At 28.8% G+C, this 22,647-nt stretch overlaps 3 protein-coding genes across 3 annotated transcripts in view; 1 reads left to right on the forward strand and 2 right to left on the reverse strand.

Moving 5' to 3' along the window:
* LOC107441147 (lipopolysaccharide-induced tumor necrosis factor-alpha factor homolog) overlaps positions 1-22,647 on the reverse strand; it is a 324,710-nt gene that overhangs the window by 118,614 nt on the left and 183,449 nt on the right. The gene's annotated exons all lie outside the window — the stretch shown is intronic.
* The window catches only part of LOC107441145 (lipopolysaccharide-induced tumor necrosis factor-alpha factor homolog), a 64,599-nt gene that overhangs the window by 20,494 nt on the left and 21,458 nt on the right, over positions 1-22,647 (reverse strand). The window lies entirely within an intron of this gene.
* On the forward strand, positions 5,621-15,345 carry LOC110282017 (lipopolysaccharide-induced tumor necrosis factor-alpha factor homolog). The gene is made up of 4 exons (XM_043056255.2): positions 5,621-5,859; positions 8,480-8,548; positions 11,392-11,551; positions 13,078-15,345. Exons 2-4 carry the CDS (start codon positions 8,503-8,505, stop codon positions 13,178-13,180), a joined length of 309 nt encoding a protein of 102 aa, XP_042912189.1. The 5' UTR covers positions 5,621-5,859; positions 8,480-8,502; the 3' UTR covers positions 13,181-15,345.

Here is a 22,647-nt window from a genome sequence, read left to right on the forward strand (position 1 = left end):
TTTTATTTACATTGAAAAATTAGAAGAAAGTACAAAATTTGTTACAGCAAAGGATACAATACGACAGCAAAGGATCGGTCTTTTTTTTCCCAGTGATTTTACTCCTATTTTCAAGGGCATCTAATCAAGGGACCCACAATGCACTGATTGTAAGACGGTAACCAGTAGATCAACGAAGTCAAGTATCCCCTTAGTGAAATTTAAGGTATTTTTTAGGTTAATTTGAGGCTGTTGTGAGGTGTCAAGGTTGATTTCAGAAACAACCTTAAAAGATCCACCATCCAATATGTATAATCAAGGTGTATGAAGTTGTCTTATTCACACTTAAAATTGATGCAACTTCACTTTAAAGCAACCCAGCTTAGGGAGGTTGTTTTTGAGGTGTAAGGATTAATTTTTTTTCTACATTTCAAGCAAATACGTTTATTTGAGATGTGAATAATACCACTCGATCTAAACTAAACTATTTCTGAGTTCTATATGAGGTTAATTTTGTGAGGTGCAAATGATGATGAAATTGAGGTTTATTAATGATGTTTTTTTTTGGTGCGAAACATAACCTCCTTTTCTACCTCAGGTGAATTTTTTTACATCTGTCAACCTCAAAAACACCTTATTATTTAAAAGGGTCACAGGCGGCGATCAGTGAGCGGATGACGGTGACTACTTTGCTGAGCCTGCGAGAGGACAGAGGGCGCGCGGTACCTAGTTACACTGTTATACTGTAAATTGATCGATTTCACATGCAGGTCGTCGGCTACCAAAACGAGAGAGCCAACCCTACCCCTCTAGGATCAAAAGAGCAGTGGCAGGTCTACGAATCATCATCAGGGATTTTTCCAAAACCATCTCCACTTTGCAACTCTTATGCAATGTAAATAAATTACTACATCGTCTAATTATTGAGAAATCAGCACCGAGCATCCTCACACCTCTACACAAGACTGAGTGTCTGTTTGTTAATTAGGCTCATATGGTAGAAATTACAATAACAGACTGAACAGACTTCGCCTTGGAGACAAAATATTGTAAATAACGTGCAATTACTAGCAATAGTTAAATTTATTAGAACAGAATAATAATTATGTTTTAATTTATACTTCTTTGTTTTGCAAATTTGATTTAAAGTTATTTTCATCACCATTAAATATAAAAGATTCAAATCTTCATATGAACAGTTCTCTCAGTTTATAACAGTTCTCTCGGGGTGAAGCTTTTAAAATATTGACAAATTTACCAAAAATTCTGTTTTCTTCAGTTTTTGGTTGCTTTCACTCTACAAAATGTTTTTCAAAACAAGTTGTAAGTTGGCAGCTCTGACCACATAGCTTAAACTGCCCCGGGGTCACATTATTAACTTACTCATGAAAATAATGACCCCTTTTAAAATTCCACTTACAAATCGCTAAATTAGTTATCTTGCACAAATTTTTTTCATTAATATTAATAAACATTTCCTAAAATGTTACATTTTTTTCCAAATGGTTCAAAAATTACATTTCAAAACATGTTAGAGAAAAAAAATTTTAATTTAAAATTTTGTTTCATTTTTATTAATATTTATTCTCTCAATATAATCTGAAAAACATTTTAATATGCTTAAAAGATTTTAATTGTTTAGAAAAAGAACATACTAATGATTCTTTTAAATTATTAATATGAAATTGTTCATTTTTGCCAATTTTTCAGTTAATCTTTAATTATTACATTATGTTTCTTTTTCACAGAACTGCATAGTAACATTTATAATTACTTTTAAAGTAAAAGAAAGATATACATTACCCAATGTATTACAAACAATTAACCAATTTTGTTTTATGTTTCAAAATATTTAATAAAAATAATGCTCCTAAACCACAAACAAACAATTTTTAAGAGAATTAAAAGAAAAGAAAACAAACGTTTTATTTTATAGAGAATTCATTTCGAAACCTAACCCACGTAGCGAATCGATATTATTTAATATTTGAAAACATGAACATTAGAAAATGTTAACATTAGAAAACATTCTTTCTAAAGATAAACATTAAAAAAAACGCAATCTAATACTGCTGTGGTAGAAAACACTGTACTCCTGGATTATATCTTCCAATATTAGAACTGTATTATATTAGATTAAATCGTATTCGATCTAACATGCGAACTTTTAAAATTATCATCTATTTCAAAAATTAAGGACTGAGGCCAATTTTTAGGGAAAGGGCACCTCTTATTATTAATTAATAAAAAATTATTTATGGAACATAACAATAAATTTAAATTTTTCATAAAATATAATTTTCAACGATGCAATTTCAGGGAGCGCGCTAAGTATTCGCCACATCGCCAAATGCGTTGAAATCGTAAATTTGGCGAAAAATTTGTGTTCTGGTGAATAATTTTTTTTTTATCGGAAAGAAAGTAATATATTTCTCTCGATAAAAAAGGGGAAAAAAACTGTCAAAAGGAATTTTTTTGAAAAAATCCAGTATTTTTTATTCGATTACAGTAATTTTCAGTAGAAACGTGGTATAACCAATTAGAATTATGTTTAGTCCAGATAATGTAAGCCTATATGAACATGAAAGATTATGTAGGCATGCATGAGACAAACTGCCATAAAATACGGAATACCACGTTCGTTGCCGGATCACGTGATGTCGCGCAACTAAATTCTTTCTTACAGTTTGTGTCGATAAAGCAGATTGAGCGGTAGTAAAATTCATATTATCATTCGACTATTTTTGCAGAAAATATGTTTTCTAGTGACAATTCGCGATAGCAACGGACTATAGGGGGCGTTGCTGTGTGGGACGAATTCCTACGTTTTGCATAAGAACAGTCATTCAGTTGCTCTGGAAATGTCTTTAGTGTAGCATTGTAACGTTCCTTCTTTATTGTGGCTTATTAAATTTAAAAAAGAAAAATATTTGATATTTTTTCTTTTGCAAGCGAAAACAAAATGGCGTCTCTTTAGAGAGAGAAGGAACATCCAAAACACATCGGAAAAATATTTGTAAATAAACAAGACAAAAATATGTATCTTCTTTTTAGAGTTAAAACCTAATGCCCAAAAAATAGTTTTACTTAATTTAACGATATAACATTAAAGGCCTATTTAAACTTTATATTTTACAGTTTTAAGAATCATATTACTTCAAACATTAAATTGAGAAAACAATATACACAAGACTATAATTTTATGTAATTTAATTTTGCAAAAAAAGTTTTTTGACACCAATTTTCACAAAAAAAATTTAAGTTTCAATAAAAACTATTTTTATAAACGAAAATACGCAAAATAAAGAATGCTTACGGAAAAAAATTATTCTAAAAATTCCTCAAATTAAAATTACAAAAACTTTCATGCTTTCTTTTATTATTAATCGGACGTAGAAAACCATTCTATCGAAAACTATCATCAAACTAGAGAAAAAAATATTTACAAGTAAATTTTTTATTATAAAAATCATAGCACACACCTGTTTTATAAATCCGCAGAATTCCAAATGAAATGCTCCAATGATTATGATAGAACTAAATGCCTGACATTTTCAGGCTCCCGCTAGAGGGCGTACTCAAGCGTTGCGATCGCGATTATCCTCTCTCCCATTCATAGCTCATTTATTCCTCCCCAACTTCAAAATGACTCTTGAGTTGAATTTGCATTTATAAAATAATTCAAACAAATTTCAGTGAATTTGTATTTTGATTTCAAGTTTTCTACGGGAAAAATCAATCATAATTTTTTTTTAAGATTAGCCTGTGTCTCATACTTTTGATATTTGGCTAATTTACTGAATAATATCTTGAAGTCCTTGGCGAGGGCTTGAATTTAATTCCAAATAACGTAACAAAATATTAGTGGAAGTAAATTTATTTCGTGAACGATAAGAAACTGGAAAAACTTTTTCATCTGTTGAGTTTTAACTTTATCGCGATTATTTACACTGCTATACTTTTCGCGGTCTGCAGATAGAATGAATCTAATTAATTTTAGAGATAATTATAATTTAAAATTTTTTAATAAGCTTTATAAATTTCAATAATAGCTAAATTTATAAAAAAAAAAAATTCAGCTTAATAAGTGCTAAATAAGAGTTTGATTTTAGGATAGTTTTCATTCGTTTTGCACACGAGGTATTTATGTTTCTTTCCATTCATTGGATCGGGAGTAGTATATATAATTTTAGGATGTCATGTATATGAAATAATAACTGTCAGGAGATTCAGAAGAAGATGACAGGCAATTCAAGCTATCAATAATAAAGTTAAAAGAGTTAAGGCGGATTATAATAGAATTTTTCTAAAGCTTGGTGAAATGCGTTTGGTTTAAGAATATTATAATGCATATCTAAATTCAAATATTCAGCTTGTACTTGATTTTTTTTTTAACGTATCTAGGAAATAGGGTAACTCTGAGGTAGATGACAGTAGAGGAGAAATGTCCAATTCAAATAATATTTGTTGATAGAGTGCAACTGATGCAGTTTCACAGGAAATAGTTTAACGAGTATATTAATTTAACCAAGCGGAACTTTTCGTGATAAAATATGTAAATTAAACAATAATAACTAAACTATAATGTTTATTTTATTTCGTGAATTAAGTATTTTATAGTTATTTAATAAGCAGGCTTTATTTTTCAGGTTATGTTCCTTAGGCTATATTAACGGTAAATTTTAGCATATTCTAGAAGTTTTGATAGTGCTTTGTTTCTCAGTGTAAGGTATCTATGGTTAACTGTATAAAATTTGCTAGTTACTACATTTTTAGTTTGTTGTTGTTGTCGTGGGTTATTAAGGCAAGGGGTGCGGCGTACAGGTGTGACGTATACACTCATACGTCACGCCTGTTTATAGAGCGGTCCCATTCATGCATACATTCATTGATCCAAAGATCGTAATTTTGACTTGAACTAGAGAGCGATTAATCGCAAATTCAGTTACCTCAGAGGTATAATTTGGAGGGGAACATGGATGACTTTGTGACCTGACAAATTTAATGTGCATCAATCACCATTTACTACACAGGGAATCTTCGGCAGGCTGGATTCAAACTCCCGTACTCACGAACGCAAATCCAGCTCCCTGCCAACGAGGCTATAATGGCCCATATTTTTCATTTTATTTATCCTTTACTGTGACAATACCGTAATAAATACCGGTTTAAATACCGTATGTTCTGCTTTTAAAAACCAGAATTGTTGTTTTTTTACGACAAATTTTAATTGCACCGTAATTTTAGCAGAATCTTATTATTTGAGTCTAGTGGATACTTTTTAAAGACAAAAATGAGGGAAAGCGTACGAAAAAAGGATCCTACAATGCTACAAATTAAACAATTGTCATAAAATTTTATGTAATAATTAAAAATAACTAAAAACGCTAATGAAGTTTAATTAAATGCTTTATCTAATATTTTATCGCATTTACAAGTTTACTTTCTTATGAGCTACATATTTCTAAGTAAAAATCATATTTATGCCATCATTTAAATATTGGTTGCCATGCCACAAAAGAAAAACAATTCTACCCACGTCTGTTTATTGTTGCACATTTTTTTATGCATCCTTCGCCCTCTCTAAGGAAAATATTTTGTATTTGATCCCTTAAACAACCATTTTCAATTTCGTGACGTCAGAAACGTGACGTCAGACTTCATGAGAAGAAGGAGTGGATCAATAAGAAATTTCCCAGATTCCAGGGTTTGTTTACTACTGCATCCGTACATAATGGATTGAATCACTTGTTTATAACAAAATCAGATTTGAATTCATTATATCAAATCATTTTATAACATCAGAGTATTTAATTATATAAAGTACTTTTCTTCGACTAATCGCAAGAAAATTTCAAGCTTTCTATTGCTTATAATCAAGTAAGATTCATTTTGTTTATATTTTTTTTAAATAATTTAACAACACAGTTTTGATCAAATTTCTAATCTTTTTAGAAAATTTAGCTCGTTTATCCTGACAATCATCAATATTATTGTCTCACTGACTAAGCTTGAAATCTTCTTTTCAAATCCTAAAATAGCTAAGTTAAAATTTTAAAGAGTTCAAAGTTAAATCACGTAGTAATGTCACTTTCATTTTTTGTTTTAGTTTTGAACTTTGAATATTTCACAAAAAATATTTCTTCTGACTTAGCATGGCAACATGATGATGTATGGAGAACAGCTCAATGCCGATATAAACAGAAAGACTTGTAAAAATGTGAAAGTTTTTGATCGAAAATGTTTATTGAAATTTCTCTTTCCTGGTTCTTTAAATAAGCTCTACATTTAAGAAAGGAAGCTACTAAGCCTGCTCCATATATTTATCAATAGGTTTTGAAAAGGAAAAAAAACATAATGTATTTACAACAGAGTTTTTTTCTTAAAAAATACAGAAAATAATGGAATATTTTTAAAAAAAAATATTTTGCTGCTTTAGCATGGCATCATTTTGATGCAAAGAGAACAGCTCAATGCTTATGTAAATAGAAAGGTTTGTAAAATTGTTTCAAATGATATCGACTCACAACTCGTTATAGAGTGCATTCAATGTTTAGTTTTCACTTTTCCATAACTCTATCAATTGTAAAAAACATTTTTTTTCAAGTTATGCGGATTCATTTAACTAGTCATTTCATTAACAGTCAAACAATTTTTGAAAAGTTTAGATCGTGAAAACATAACTAACTAATTAAACTAACTGCAATTGTGTTTTAAGTTTTATAAAATGGCTATAATTTTTATAAAAAGGCACTGTTTCTTTTTCATTCCGTCATTACAATGTTCAATGCGGCCGGGATAGCCTGGTTGGTAGAGAGCTGGACTCACGCGTGTGAGAGCGGGAGTTCGAATCCAGCCTACCGAAGACTCCCCGTGTAGTAAATGGTGACAGATGCACATTAAATCTGTTGGGTCACAAAGTCCTCCATGTTCCATATATACCTCTAGGGGTACAAAATTGGAAATTGATCTTTCTCTGGTTCAGATCAAAATTCATACATATGGGAGAAGGGCTTGATGTATGAATGGGTCCACCATATAAACGAGTGTGACGTATGGGTATGACAGAAGGCAAATTCTGGGTCACAGATGGTGGCACTGAAAAAAACAAGAGCAATCGCACTCACTATGCTTTAACGAAAACAACAATGTTCAATATCAAGATGTAAAGTAAAATAACTCAACATTTTATTCACATCGAGTTGAAATTTGGTTTATAAATGGATTTTATGCCTGAAAAATTTTAGATCAGTTTCCAAACACTGAGCTATCCCGCTTTAAACTATTCTGATGATGCAGTCCAAAAACAAATCTCAAAGTTTAATCAGTTTTCTCTTTTAGAGATGAGTTGTGATGTTCTTTCCTTATCCTTTTTTTATTAATAAATACGTGATTTTGTATAGAAATCAAATTTTCAGAAAGCAAACTTTTTATTTTAACGCAAAATATTTCCTAACACTTCACACACAGCATATTTTTGTCTCATTTTCATCAAAATAAAAATCCATATATAACATACATTTAGAAATTGAGAATCTAATTAATGTATTTAAAGTACAACAATTAAACCACATTCAGTAGGAATATTCCCTCAGTTTGCAAAAGTAGTGTATTGTATATTATTATCCTTTGAACTTTTTATATTATTTTATTTCTCTGAAAGAGATATTCAAAATATTAGTTCACGGGAAAACTATGAAATCTGAAATTAAAAATTGTGGGACACAGGAAAATATATCACCGAAAAATTATGAAAATCAAGAGTTAAAAGATTAACAACCAGCAACCGCGCAACGATAACTTTTAGAATGATGTAATTACTCGAGGCTGACTCACTGTGGTCGAAATATACGATTTTCCTTCGTACTCATCCCTACCGAAAAACACTTTTTTTTTCTTCCACATTATCTTAATTGTTATCATGTGTGTGTGTGTGTGAGAGAGAGAGAGAGAGAGGGGGGGGGGAGATCTTTTTATGTTAGTTCTGTATGTTCAATTAATTTTTTTATGTTAGTTCTTTTCTGAATATCCTTTTCTTTATTTTATTAATCTAATCGAAATGCTTTCTCACACTTTTCACATCCTGTCCTTAAATCTATTTTTGGCTCAACTATGCATTAATTAAAAGCTGGACATTTTTCCCTTTAATCTTCGTTCGTTAATCTTATCTTTTACCTAACATATAACCGAGGAGCGCAACATTTCGTGTACACTCCCATGACTGTTTTGTCTTATAATTAATAAATAAATTTTGTACCCTCCTTCCCTGCCTAAGACCTGTTTTAATCCTTCTACTCGGCGACAAATATATNAATTATCCCTTTCACCCACTGTCTAAATTTCTCAGCAAACTGTTTTGGAGTTGAAAAGGAACACACACAAAAACAAACAAGCTTTTTATTTTGTTAGTGTAAATGTACAGTCATTTCATTTGTTGAATTTTAATAATATATTTATTTAATTACATATTATATTTTAAAATAAGTACTTTTGATTTTAGCCCTTGATTGACCGTAGAGAAATATGGCCCAAAGCACCTTACCTGAAGTTCTCAGTTCAATTACCAATGGTAACTTTTTTCATACAAAATAAAAAACTTTTGTATACTCAACTCTGCTTGTGTTTCGTGTATATGTTACTGTAAAAGCCCGAAGTCCGGTAAATCCTACGTGTTACAGGTAAAATCTAAGTTTTATCAAAGGGCCTGTGTAAAATCCGAAGTACGCTTTAATATGATTCTAATTCGGACTTTTACGAGGCCTTTGTGGTAAAACCTAGAAGTTACCACTACCTTCCATTAAACATGGAAGCGAAGGATTACTTAAGATAGGAATTTACATTCGCTGATATATTGGGTACTGTTCTGTTGAAGAGGCCCATAAAGAAACTGCCAAACTGTGGGATGGGATTCCGGGACCACAAAGGTAAACCCTCGATTCAACTGTCAGTATAGAGAATAAAGGAGGAAATGGCACTCAACCTTAAAAAAATCAATATGCGGTTTGTTAGACAAACGTATACCAGAAAGTGGTATTTAACCTCAAAATAAAATCAGCCTAAACTATAGCGGGCAAAGGTAAACCGGGCAGTGGCACTTAACCTTACAAAAATATCAGTGTGGGGTAAACTGGATAATGACACGCACATCCCTTGATTAATCAGATTATTAAAAACAATAAACAACGATTATTAATGATTGATTACTATATTTTGTGTTTAATTTAATGAAAAAATTAAGCCATCTCCAACTGCTCCCTCTGCCGGAAGTGTACCTTATGTTGTATACAGTGTGTCTCAACAGGGTTAAAACACACTTACATACTCTAATTTTTTAAATGGTAGTAAAAATTTTAATTTATCAAGATAAGGTATGATTTTTAAGATTATATCTATGGAAATGTCTTACTATTATTTTTAAAAGGAGAGGGAATAAACTCATAAGGGAATAAAATCAATATTGATACCATTTCACAAATAAAATCTCATGTGAAAAAAGCTGAGCTAATGTACAATTCTTTTGATAACTACTGAAGAGATTTATATAATTTTTAAAAACAATAATATTTCTGTCTATAATTTGTAATAAAATAAATAGATAAATAAGTAAATAAATAAAACTTGTCTCGAGGGCTTGTATTGGAAAGCGTCTCTACCGCAAAGACTTGATAAAAGGAAAGTGATTCATATGAAAGTGAAATGGAATTGCGAAATTGGAACGAAATAGAATTATATTAAAACATACTTCGGACTTCTCCCATCACCCATCTGCTTTGGTAAATCCTCATTTTTTCTGGTAAAACCTAGGATTTATCAAACTACGAGCTCTTACAGTAACATAAATAAACTGTCTCACTCATGATGTTGTTATTTCAGAATATTTAAGCGTTGCATCACAACACTGCTCGTGTTTAGGAAACTTCTGTAAAAATTGTCAGAGATCTGAAATTGTTTACTGATTTAATGAAAACTAACCACTTCTTTATTTACTGTTTGTTATTAGCTGCTGCATTTTAGTAGCAGTGAGCGTATGAAAGAATTAACTACCAGTTTCGAAGATTGCACGAGATAGAAACATGCTTTTTTTATAAACGTAACTATTCCTTACTTTTAAATATGTGGTTGACTTTACATGTATTTTAGGAATATTGACGACATGTGATATTTCTTTGTTATCTCTTTTGTTGAATGTGTTTTCTTTAATCTCGTATTTTTTTATTAGTTGTTTATGTTACGTATTAAATCATAGCGTGATATACTTAATAATGTTAATAATCTATGTATCATTAATAACCGATTATCTATTTTAATTATCCAAATTAGAAGAAAGGGGGGAAGGTAGCCTGTCAGTTCTCTTTGAAGTAGACAAGAGAACAGATGTTTGAAAGGGTAAAACCTTTTGGGGGGATTCATTTACTATTTTTGATTTAAAAAAAGATTTGACAATGACATGGGGTTAAATTGGAATCCATGGATTATTACCATGGATCATTTCAAGGAGGTTAACTTTGGAAGAAAAAAAAATGCTGCTTGATGTGGGAGCTTAAATTAAATTTGAAAAATTATTACTATTTCAATGTATTTTGATATCTATTATTTTATAACACATATGCTCGTTTATTCAAGAATTGTGAAAAATCAATGAATTTTTTTTCTTAGATGAACTTTATTTATAATCAGCATCAATTAAACGAATAGTTTCGAATTTCGTCTTTTTTCATAGAAAACTAAAACAAAAAACTTTCAAGTAAACAAAGCTTCAAAACTGTTTTTTTTTTTTTTTTTTTTTTTTTTNTCTTTTCTTTTCTTTTTTTTTTTTTGTAATCGCATGCTTTAAAAAAAGTAGTTAAAATTAGAGTAAAGGAAAATTGATTTTACATATAATGAATAATGTAATTGTTGTTGTTGTTTTTAATCTTGCTGTTTTTGTATCTTTATTTTCAATAATTTAACAACAGATTGGATAAATTGCAGTTCTACATTATAGCAATTTTACATTTTATATACATTATTTATAATTATTTAATATGTTCTTCAGTAGAATTTGAGATTTTGATAGCGTAATCGTCATAACAAAAAGAGAATTTAAAGACAAAATAATTCCAAAGCATAATAGATAGATTACTTGTGATTCTATATGTAGATTTATTTATAAATACCTCTTATTTGAAATAACTAATAATTATAAGTACACCAAAATTTTGGGTTTTTGACGTTTGTCAAGAACTGCGTCAAAAAAGGATTTTTAACATGGATAAAACCATGGTTAAAACCCGATAAATTGTCAAAAACTTGCCAACCTTGTTTCCAATTCTATAATTCAGTTCATGTCAGAATTTTTGGATGTGTTATAATTCAGAATAATAAGAATTCGCATTAAATAAAGTTATTTCACTTTGTTGTATGATTTTTTAGCACCTGAAAAAACAACTATTATCGTCTTACCTCAAATGGAACTAGGACCCGACCCAATACAAATACAATGTGGTAACTGTCGCCAAACAGTATTAACAAAAACTGTTCCAGTAAACGGTGCTTGTTCATTCATATGTTCAATATATATCTGTTTTATCTGGTAAGTTCAGATTTATTCAATATCATGAAACTGAAATTCACTGAACTATATTTTGCTCAATTTCTTAATAGAAGTTCGTAATACCTTGTTGATTTCTTTCCGGAAAAAGCTATAACTACAAAATCATTAGATTTAATTGAAGCATTACACTTAATTGAGATTAAACCTTAATGCACAGAATGTAATAAAAATGTGTAAGGTAAAATTTTCTTTTAAACCTTCCAAAAATTTAAATCATAAACCTAGTTTTTTTTTTACGTTACTTCTCATTAATGCATAAGGTCTCGAGTCTTGTTCTTATCTTCTTTGGTTCAAAGCTATTCTGCTTGCTAAGCTCACGCTAGAGAGACCATCCAAATATGTTTCGATCTTCCTCAACCTTTCTTCGACATGTAAGTTTAGATATTCAGTAATTTTATTTTTCTCTCGGACGTCCAGGTGAAAGCCACGTAGAGGAACCCGATGGATGGCTTTCTTCAACTATGTCCAATCCATATCCATTTTCCATTTTTAATTTTTTCAGTGATATATCAGGTACTCCTCGTTTTCGTTTTCCCTCTGACTTCTAGGTAAGATTTACAAGAAAAAGATCGGAGGAAAGCCTTCTTAAAATATTCCCAATCCATGTCCATCTTCTATATTTAATTTCTTCAGTGATGGTTCTGATACCCCTTGTTTTCTTTTTCCCTCAGACGTCCAGGAAAGATCTATGTGGAGGAGCTCGGTGGAAGGCATTCTTAAAATATGCTAATCTGTGTCTTTTCTAAATTTATTTTCTTCAGTGATGAATCTGGTATTCATATTTTCTTTCTCCCTCGAACGTCCAGGCAAGATCTAGGTGTAGGAGCTCGGTAGAAGACATTCTTAATATATGCTAATCTATGTCTATCTTCTATATTTAATTCCTTTAGTGATGGTTCTGATATCGATTGTTTTCTTTTTTCGTCAGGCTTGCAGGAAAGATCTATGTGGAGGAGCTTGGTGGAAGGCATTCTTAAAGTATGCTAATCCATGTTTAAGTTCCATAATTAATTTCTTGAGCAATAGATCGGGTTTAGCGATTTTATAGTATTGCTCATTTAAAATAGCACCAAGGAAAAAAAATATTAAATAATCAGAGAAAGGACTTAATTTGAAAATTCTTCAAAGAGTTTTCGCACGATGTGGTTAGTTTCTAAATCTCACAACCACACATCTGGCCTGATTTTACTGAGAAACTTAAATGGTGTTGTCTTGAAACAAAATTTTTCAAATACTTGAATAAACGCATTTATAAAAGTTTTTGTAAAGGTTAGTTTTGTAAATGCAAGCGTATAAAATCATACTTTTGCCGAAAGGATGGCAAAAGGTAGTGAACCAGAATGGGTAATATATAATTCAATAAAATGATTATTCACTGTAAGAAAATAGCTTTTCGTTTTCTTAAAAAAATTATAATAATAAATATTCTAATTATTTTCAGAACAACACAATGCATTCGATATTCTTAATTATTTATTTATTCATTTATTTATACCTTTTTGCAGCACCTGTTTGTTTTGGGTACCTTTATGCGTCGATGTCTGGAAAGATGTTAGACATCAATGCCCATTGTGTCATGTGCATCTTGGAACCCACAGAAAAATATGAAGAAAAAAACAAAGAAGGAGGAAATATACTTGTCATTATTACTTTTTCATTTATGAAAATTTAATAAGTATTCCAGACGGAAAATAAAACTCTTAAATAGACTTTTAAAAGTAACGTTCCATTCATGTACGTCGTGTAACTGTGGAGGTCTGTGCATGTATAATTACACCTAAACTTGAGTACGTACTTGTAAGAGAATTAAATAATGGAGACTCTTAGAAATGTCCAATTATTTATGGAGATATCCATATAAATTTACCTACTTTAAGTAACGTCTTAACCATTTTCCTCTTAAATTTTATTAAGAACGAAGTTTTAAAATCACAAATAATAAAATTTTATTGAACACCTACAAGTTTTTCGATGTCACATTCGTACATCTTCATCAGTAGGAGTATATACTGGAATGATAAAAACAGAAATGATAAAAATCAAACAAGAATGTGTCATACTAAGAGCGATAAATATACAGTTAAAAGAAATAAATAAATGGTTAAAAGGCCCAAACAATTAAAAAAATCATGCCATTCAACTATAATTTATTTTTAATACCGGGCCTGTAGCACATATCTTGTTCAGGTACAATATTGTGGCTGATCATACAAAAAGCATACTTTTTTTAATTTTAGCAGTCCCACAAAACTATATTATTTTTGTCCAAAAAAATTTGTATTTTATTTTATCTACCTTAGCTCTAATTTCGAATGTAAGCATGTAAGTACGATAAGGTCATAATTTCCAAACTTATTGATTAAAAAAATTACTTAGCAATAAAAAGGAAATAATGATTTTGACCATATGTTGGGAAAGCCAAAAATGGTCACTTACACAGTATATGGAAGTTGTTGCACTGTAAAAAATAAACACTCAAATTTCACGAAACTTTCTTCGTTTTGAAGAAACCGTTTCCTGGTATATGCTCCTAGCGAACATCTCGTCAAAGTGACGAAATATCGTAACTTTTTCGAGGAAACGAATTTCGTCAATATTAAAGAAATATTGAATCATTTTATTTTTTTTTCTTACAAGAAAAAACGATCTTTTTTTATCATTTTATCGTGAGATAGAGCTATATCAGTGTCGCCTTAAAAACAGAAAATGGACAGATTAAATAGACAGATAAATTATATCCCTGCCTGAGGCTAGATTCGATCCCGGGATCTTTCTGGTATGAGGCCAACTCACTGACCATCAAGCAGGACGTCCGGCTTATTTAGGCCATCTAGTTTCCACTCTAGTTCCGTCATTTTAGTTAAGTATAGTTGATTATCGGCCACAGTGCACGGCGATGAGGTTCCAAGTTGACGAAACGTGTTCTTCATACATTTGAGAGTTCGTATTTCGTCGTAAGACATGTGATTTCGTGATGAAATGATTCTCAAAATTAACGAAATATAGCCCAATGATTGTTGAATCGTCAAAAATGAAAGTTTTAGTTTTGAGAGTAGGATAACAATCACATACACTGAATGCAAATTATTACACTTGTCCAAATTACAACACTCTTCCTTTTTTCAAATGCTTGGGGTGTCGGATCATGAAAAGTTTTAACTGCATGACATCTGGTTATTGTAGTTTTATAAAAATTTTAAATTATTTTTCGAACGAAAGGCATGATAAACCTATTTTAAATAAGTTATTAAATTGTAAAACTATGTTCATAAAAAAATTTAAGAATTGCCTTTATAATAAATCTTTCTATTACTGCAGGTGATTAAACACTTTGCTTTACTATTTCTTGTGATAGTTGCGGAAATGAATAATTTAAATAATTATTAAAAATACCAGATAATTAGTTTTCTAAGAGTAACACTGCTAGAATAAATTTACGCGTCTACTTCAAGTGTCGTGTCATCTTAAGGCCTTTTTTTAAATACAAAAACAAGATGAATAAAAAAAAATAAAAAATCGGTACAAATATTTCAAATTATAACATAAACTAAAAAAAAATTATTTTAATAGTTTTTTCGCCCTGGTGCAATTATTTTTTTGCAATCGTGTGGATTGTGTAATATATATTACATTTATTAATACTTTATTAATAAGCTATTTGTAAAATTGATTGTATATTTGTTGAATATTTACATTTATAGTTTAACAATATAATATATATTTTGATATTAACTTGACTTTGTTAAAATACTACAACAAGATGAATAAAAAAATTTGAAAATATGTACAAATATTTATAATTATATCATAAACTAAAACAAATTGTCGGATTTTTCGTTGTGAAGCAATTTTTATTGTGTGGAATGTGCAATACATAGAAAATAAAATATTCATAATAAAAAGCTATTTACAAAATTTATTGTATATTTGATGAATATTTACATTTATTGCTTAACAATATAATATATTTTTTTATATTAATTTGATATATCTTTAATTTATTTGAATTATTTTTCTATAGAGCAATGATATTTGTATCAAAAAGTATTTTTCAATAATTCTTTAATAAAAGTGTAAATAAATTTTAAATTTAAAAGCTTGTTTTTTTAAAACAAAATTTTTATTTTTCAAAGGTTATTCAACATAGTTATTCCATAGTGATACAATGAATAAATAATAATACCCAATAATTACTGGTTAAATCCAATAATTCCATCTTTTCTTGGAAAAAATGTATGACTTAGTTTTCTAATAAGAAGCGAAGATACTTATTGTATGTAAGCCCAGAATGTCCGAAATTATCCTTGAATGCTCAAATCAAGTAAAGTTAAACTTAGAAAGAAAAACTTCGGAAACGTCACATTGTGAACATGAACAAATATTGGTATAGAATTGTGTTATTTGATGAAATTTCATAACGTTTGGTTCAAATCATTATACTCTAAGGGTAGGTGTGTATGTGTCGATTATTGATTTTTGTTTATGATCTTATTCAACAATACTGTTGCCAAATATTTTAGAAAGCAACTAACAAGAGCGGTATAAAAACTTCAAAACCAGTTTGATTGCCTTAGAATACTTGGTTGTGTTTCGAATGATTCACTTTAAATCTCTGTTCACTCCCTCCGGCAATCAAAGATATCTTTGATGTTCTCTGTTCACTCCCTCCGGCAATCAAAGATATCTTTGATGTTCTCAGTTCCTTCTTTTTTTATATGGCTTTTATGACTTCTAAACTACTTGTGTTTTTACCCTTGCTTTAGCGACCACATATATCTTTAAATCTGCTAATTCATTTTTAATAAGGATTCAAAAAATAAGTATTAACCATGGTTATTGCCGATAATTTCCTATTTCATAAAATTCTAAATCTATACTCTAAACTAATTTGAGCATAAAGTTGTTTAGAATTTTAAAGTTAACCAAGAAATTAAAAACTAGAAAGAAACAATTTTAAAAAAAAATTCTAGTATTAAAAATCAGAAAAGTTTTGCTATGGTAAGACTAAAATGCATTGCTTATTATAAATATTTTACTTTTTTTTTAAAAAAAAATAAAAGTAATTTCTAAATTTTTATGAGCTAAAATTGCATTATTAAATTCGTTTGAAAACTAAATTTTGTTTCCCTTACAATGTTTTCTCTGTGCCTAATGTTTGATAGTAAACTCATTTAATTTAATAATGAAACTAATACATGGAGAAACACTTGACATAAAATTACCACACTACATGGTAATAAGATTTTTTGTCAGAAAAACCATAGTTCTGGAATTGAAAACCAAAATATTCGATATTTAAACCATTCAACTGATAATTTTTCTCTTCATATGATAACGGTTAACTGGAAATTTTGGTTTTTAAAATTATAGTTCTTATAATCACACATTTAGTAAAAAATATGAAACTGGAAGAAAAAAAAATTTAACCGAATAAATCGTTTTAAGGAATCATAACAAAGTTACCAAGTTTTGCCTTACATTTGCTGAATTTTATCACAGATCGTAAAATTATATTTTATAGTTAATGTAACCAAATTTATTATCATAAACTACCGAGGTTTTACGTGTTCCCATAGAGCAAATTTTACTGTATTCTGGTAGTTTTGACCAATATTTTTTTTCTCTCAATTTCTCAGTCAACTAAAAAAGTTGAGAAAAAATAATTTTGATCTGTTTTTCATTTTTTTTTCATTTTTTTTGTGTGTGTGTGCTCCTCACACTATTGTATTGATATTGATTTTGTGGATATAATCATGTGGGTTGATGAAAAGATTTCGAATGTTTATTAATATTTTCTCTTGACTTTTATTAATATTTTTTATAATTCATTTTCATTATTATTTTTTACCTTTCTTTTTTCATTATTCTTGTAATTTTTTCCATTTTATCAATATATATATATATATATTAGTCTTTCTTTTATTTATATTTATTGGTAGTGATTTATCCGATATGAAGCTCGGAAAATTTCTTTTCTGCACTATGGCATATATAGTTTAAAACTATAAATTTTTTCAAGTTTAAAGCAAAACTATGACTTTTTTTTTCTTTTTCAAAACAGCTTCCACAAATAACTTAAAGTGTCTTGCCTTTTTTTTACATTACATTCTGATTATTTCTTTCTTGTTTCATAGTTTATTTTTCGTTCTTTTTTATGTTTGTTGCAATCCTGTTAACTATATAGCTAAACGTAGATATTATAGTTGAATATATATTTAAATATATATAGTTAATTATAAAAAAAATATTATATTAAATATACATAATTTTGTAGTATATAATTAAATATTTATAGTCAAATGTATTACGTTCTTGATATACATGATGCAGTGAAACAAGCAAATTTATACATGAAAAAAATAAAAATCGTATTTTTTTTATGTAAATTAATATTCTTCTTTTTCAATGATGAATCATTAAAAATATGTTATCAGCATTTATAAAAATATTGTTCAGATATATATTGATTTTATTATTGCATACACATATGTATTCAATTTTTGAACCATTTGTATAGGTCTTACATAAGAATTTGATTATTTTTATTGTGTAAACAAAATCGAATAGTTTTATGTCTCATACTATTTGTTAACGTTAATAAATATCTTGTATGAAACTGCTTCATGTTTATTTATTTTCATAAGCATTAATTATTAAATTAATACTTAATGCATACTTCAATAAATACCAAAGAATACCTAATATTCAATGAATGAATGCTGCATATGAGGAATGAATTTCTCCCTATGCAGCATTTGACAATTATTCAATTTTTTGAAGAAAGCTGATTTATTGTATAAATAATATTCATTTAGTGTAAGCTAAACAATGCATTGAAAATTTACAGTGAAGCAAAAACAAAACATTTTATGTATAATTAAAAAAATTATTAAGATTTGAAAAATTTAAAAAAAAGTTTAATGATATGTTTAAGATAAACTTCAAGTTAAATGCAACAGTTAATAATTCTCAAACCTTTTTTTATTTTATTACAACTTATTACTATTTTTTCCATAGTTCATTACCAATTTCAGCTTTCTTAGTCTCGTAGTTTCCGCGCAACAAAACACAAAACCTGAAGTTAAATACCATAAACAGTGACGTTGTTGTTTGCTCGAATGAATTTTTTAAATATAGAGAGTAAATTATTAAAAGCATTATTAAAATCATAAGCTCAATAGAAAATTACAAACTTCAGAAATTTCTAAGATAAAATGTTTTTCTCGTTTTCATTTTTCTTTTTTTCTTTTTTTTTTTTTGAATTGTGAGATAAATGTTCGAATTATCTACAAAAATAAAATATTCTTATCACACTAGATTTCGTCACATCAAAAGATATTTCATAAGAAATATTTTCACGCTGAGAATGTGTTTGTGACCATATGTAGTATATTATTATTTGAAACCCATAAATTATGCGGAAATAGTTCAAAAATCATGTAACTATAGTCAATGTGAACCACGTCAATTTTTCAAAATTATGCGAATAGTTTGCGGATGATCTAAAAATGCATGACTCTCGAACATGCTTTATTACTTTCAAAGATACAAACTCAGGTCACATGAGAAAGATATCCCCTCTATCTGTTAGTCAATATTTATATTTTGATTTATGGTGTTTGCATTCAAAAATGTGACTTTTGCTTTTACTTTTCGCTTTATATCCTTTAAAACATTTTAATTCTGGTCACATGAAAATGATATATCCTCTACCTGGATGTCAGTATTTATGTTTTGATTTATTATGTTAACATTCAAAAGTGCTTCTCTTGATTTTACTTTCGCCTTTATAACATATATAGTATATTTTATATTTAGTAACTTACATAAAGCCTATAATACATAATACCATATAATAGCTACATAATAGCTTGGCAGGGATTGGTTGGCAGGGCGCTGGACTCACGTTCGTGAGAACGAGAGTTCGAATCCAGCCGGCTGAAGAATCTGCAGTAAATGGTGCGTGGTGCAACTTAAATATGTCAGGTCATAAAGTCCTCTGTATTCCCATAGCAAGTTATACTTCTATGAGTACTGAATTGGAGATTGGTCTGGTTCAGGTCAAAATTACGATCTGTGAATGAATGAATGGATGCATTAATGGGCTCTCCCTATAAACAAGTGAAACGTATGGGTGTGGCAGAAGTCGAATTCTTGGCCATCGATGACACCACTGGAAAACAAGAATAATCGCACCCTCTCTGCCTAAATGACCGACGGCAACAACATCAACATATTCAAAAGCGTGTCTTTTGCTTTTACTGTATAACTTTAAAAACATTCTTATTCATGTCACATGACAATGATATATTCTCTACCTGGTGTCAATGTTTATATTTTGGTTTCTTATGTTAAGATTCGAAAGTGCGTCTTTCACTTACCCCTTTATAACTTATATAGAATATTATATACTTAGTATATTATTATTAGAAACTATAAATTTTGCCGTTATACTTCGAAAATCATGTGACCAGAAAGCAAAAATTTTTCAAAATGATGCGAAATAGGTAGCGGATGATCGAAAAAAAAGCATAATTTGAAGAAAAAAAATACACTTTTTCTTTCTTCCTCACATTTCTTTAAATACTAAAGTAAAATTTTAACTGCATTACATAGAACAGTTAGAAGTAAGTTGAAAACTAACTGTTAATACTAATGTATCTGGTAAATAGTAGAGTTTCACAAAAATAAAAATTATGTCGTAGTTTAGTGATTAAATAAATATTTGTGAAGAGTAAGATTTTCAGCATTTTTACCCAATTTGTAGGGCCCAGACTGCATGTAAACTCTCTTTACACACATAGTATCCCCAAGAGATTTTGAGAACGCTGATTGGCTTTCTCGGCATTGCTTTCAGTTACGTCTTTTTGTAGCTCCTCCCCAATAACATTTCTCCGTAGTTTGTTCCCAAAATGTAAATCAATCATAAATCAGTTCCAGTATATTTCTCATACTAATTTTATGACAAATGTTAAAGTTTCGTTCAAAAAATTAAACAGCGTTATTAATTGTATTTATTAATAACACATTTATTTAAATCTAATTTGCTTTAAATTTTATGCTAATATTTCGTTATTAATTTTAGGTAAATGCAAGGTAAACAATCATGTTTTGGTAAAACATCAAATTAGTATAATAATAATTATTAAACATAAATTAAAGTTTTTAGCCAGCTTTTATGTAATATATATATAAGAATTGATTAATATTCAAATTGAATAGCATTGTGAATATCCTTATACACTTAGAAATTAAAATCTCTTACTTAAATTTATTAAGTATGATTGCAGAACCACTCAGTTAAATTTGAATTTATTATATGAGATTTTAAGATGTATATAAATAAATTTTTAAAATTATGGTTGATTATTTGAAAAGGATTTTATCGTATCTTAGAGGAAAATATTCTAAAATGTTAAAAAAATAATTAATTATAATTCAGCAAAAAAATTGTAGAATTTTTCAAAAACTTCTTTTACATTTCTCCTGCGGCACTTTCATAAACGCACTGTCCTGACAAACAAATAATTTCCTGCAATTAAATAATAAAAAAATAATTATAATCCAATAGAAATGTACTAGAATTAAAAGAGGGAATTTTTTGTAAGTTTATTCTTTAATTACTCATGGTACTAATTTAATGGACAATTCATAATCATTAACTTTTATCTTGATGGGAATTGTGCAATCCAAAATTAATAAAATAAGCATCTTAAAAGACAATTGCTTGATTTCTTAGATATCAATTAATAGTTTTTCGGTATTTTAAAACATTTCACAAATCTAAAAGAAAAACATTAAAAATAAGTTATAAATAGGTAGGCATAATGCAGATCTCTTAGTTTTAATTTATAATAATAGATGGCGCCACTAATGAGTATTAAATTAAAAAAATGTATGATTTAATTTTAGTAATCCAGAAGAAATAAATAAAATATTAATTTAATTCGATGAACATTAATTTCATTAAATAAATATCAAGAGAAAACTATTCAGTTTTCATTTTATAGTGAGTATAAGAATTAAGCAAGGCAATTAAATTCGATTTCAATGTTATTCAATAAATTAGAGGGATATTAGCTTCATAAGAATTCATGCATGTAATAATCATAAATTTAACGAAAAAAGCATTTCCCATAAAAATTAAATACAAAATTTTTCTTAAAATAACTAAACTAGTTATCTACCTACAAACAAATCTTTGTCCATGAAATTTGGAAGTTCTAGAATTCCATTTCGTATTGGTAAGTTCCCCAAATTCCATTACCCACTTGTTGCAATCGTCTGAATTTAGAACATAGCTTCTAAGGGTAATAGTATTTGAGGAAATGTTTTGTACTTCATTTTTAAATGAAGAAGGCAGTTTCTCTGTTGGAAAAACCGATTTTTCAAGTTTGTACACAAAAGCTGGAGTATAAAAATCACTCTATGCTGAAAATAACAAGCATGGCAGAATGAAATAGCCATACGTCACAGATGGCGTTGCCAAGAAAGCCAATCAGCACACTCAAAATCTCTTGGGGATACTATGTGTGTAAAGAGAGTTTACATGCGCCCAAACTATTTCTATTCTCAAAAGAAACTTTGTTTATAATAATTATTAATTATTATTATTTAAAAAGATCGTTAAAGACATCGTTTCGACTCAGATCAGATTTAAGTCAATTGTTTTAAAATTATATTTGAAAAACCTCACAAAATGTATTAATATTTGGAGAGAAAAAATTTGAAACTTAGGCACCCTTTTCAATTAAATGATAAATTTAGGTTATTAAAAAACACAGATATATGGAAAAAGAATTGTTGATAACAAATTAGCACCCCAGATTTTCGTTTAATTTTGAAAAATTGTTATGGAAAATAAAACATGAATTGATCCCCACGGCCGCTTCCCTATTTCATTTCCAGACACACATTGTAGATCGGGATATCTTGTCTAGACATTCCCTTCCTTTTTCTAAGAAAAGATCGACCTGAAAAGTTCGTGAAACACTATTCCTAGAATGAAGGACAAATGTGTGACGTAGAGTTTAATTTGTGTACGATATCAACATTGGTTGTAAGCATTTATTAGG

Source organism: Parasteatoda tepidariorum, chromosome 4, assembly GCF_043381705.1.
Source record: "Parasteatoda tepidariorum isolate YZ-2023 chromosome 4, CAS_Ptep_4.0, whole genome shotgun sequence".
Classification (NCBI taxonomy): domain Eukaryota; kingdom Metazoa; phylum Arthropoda; class Arachnida; order Araneae; family Theridiidae; genus Parasteatoda; species Parasteatoda tepidariorum.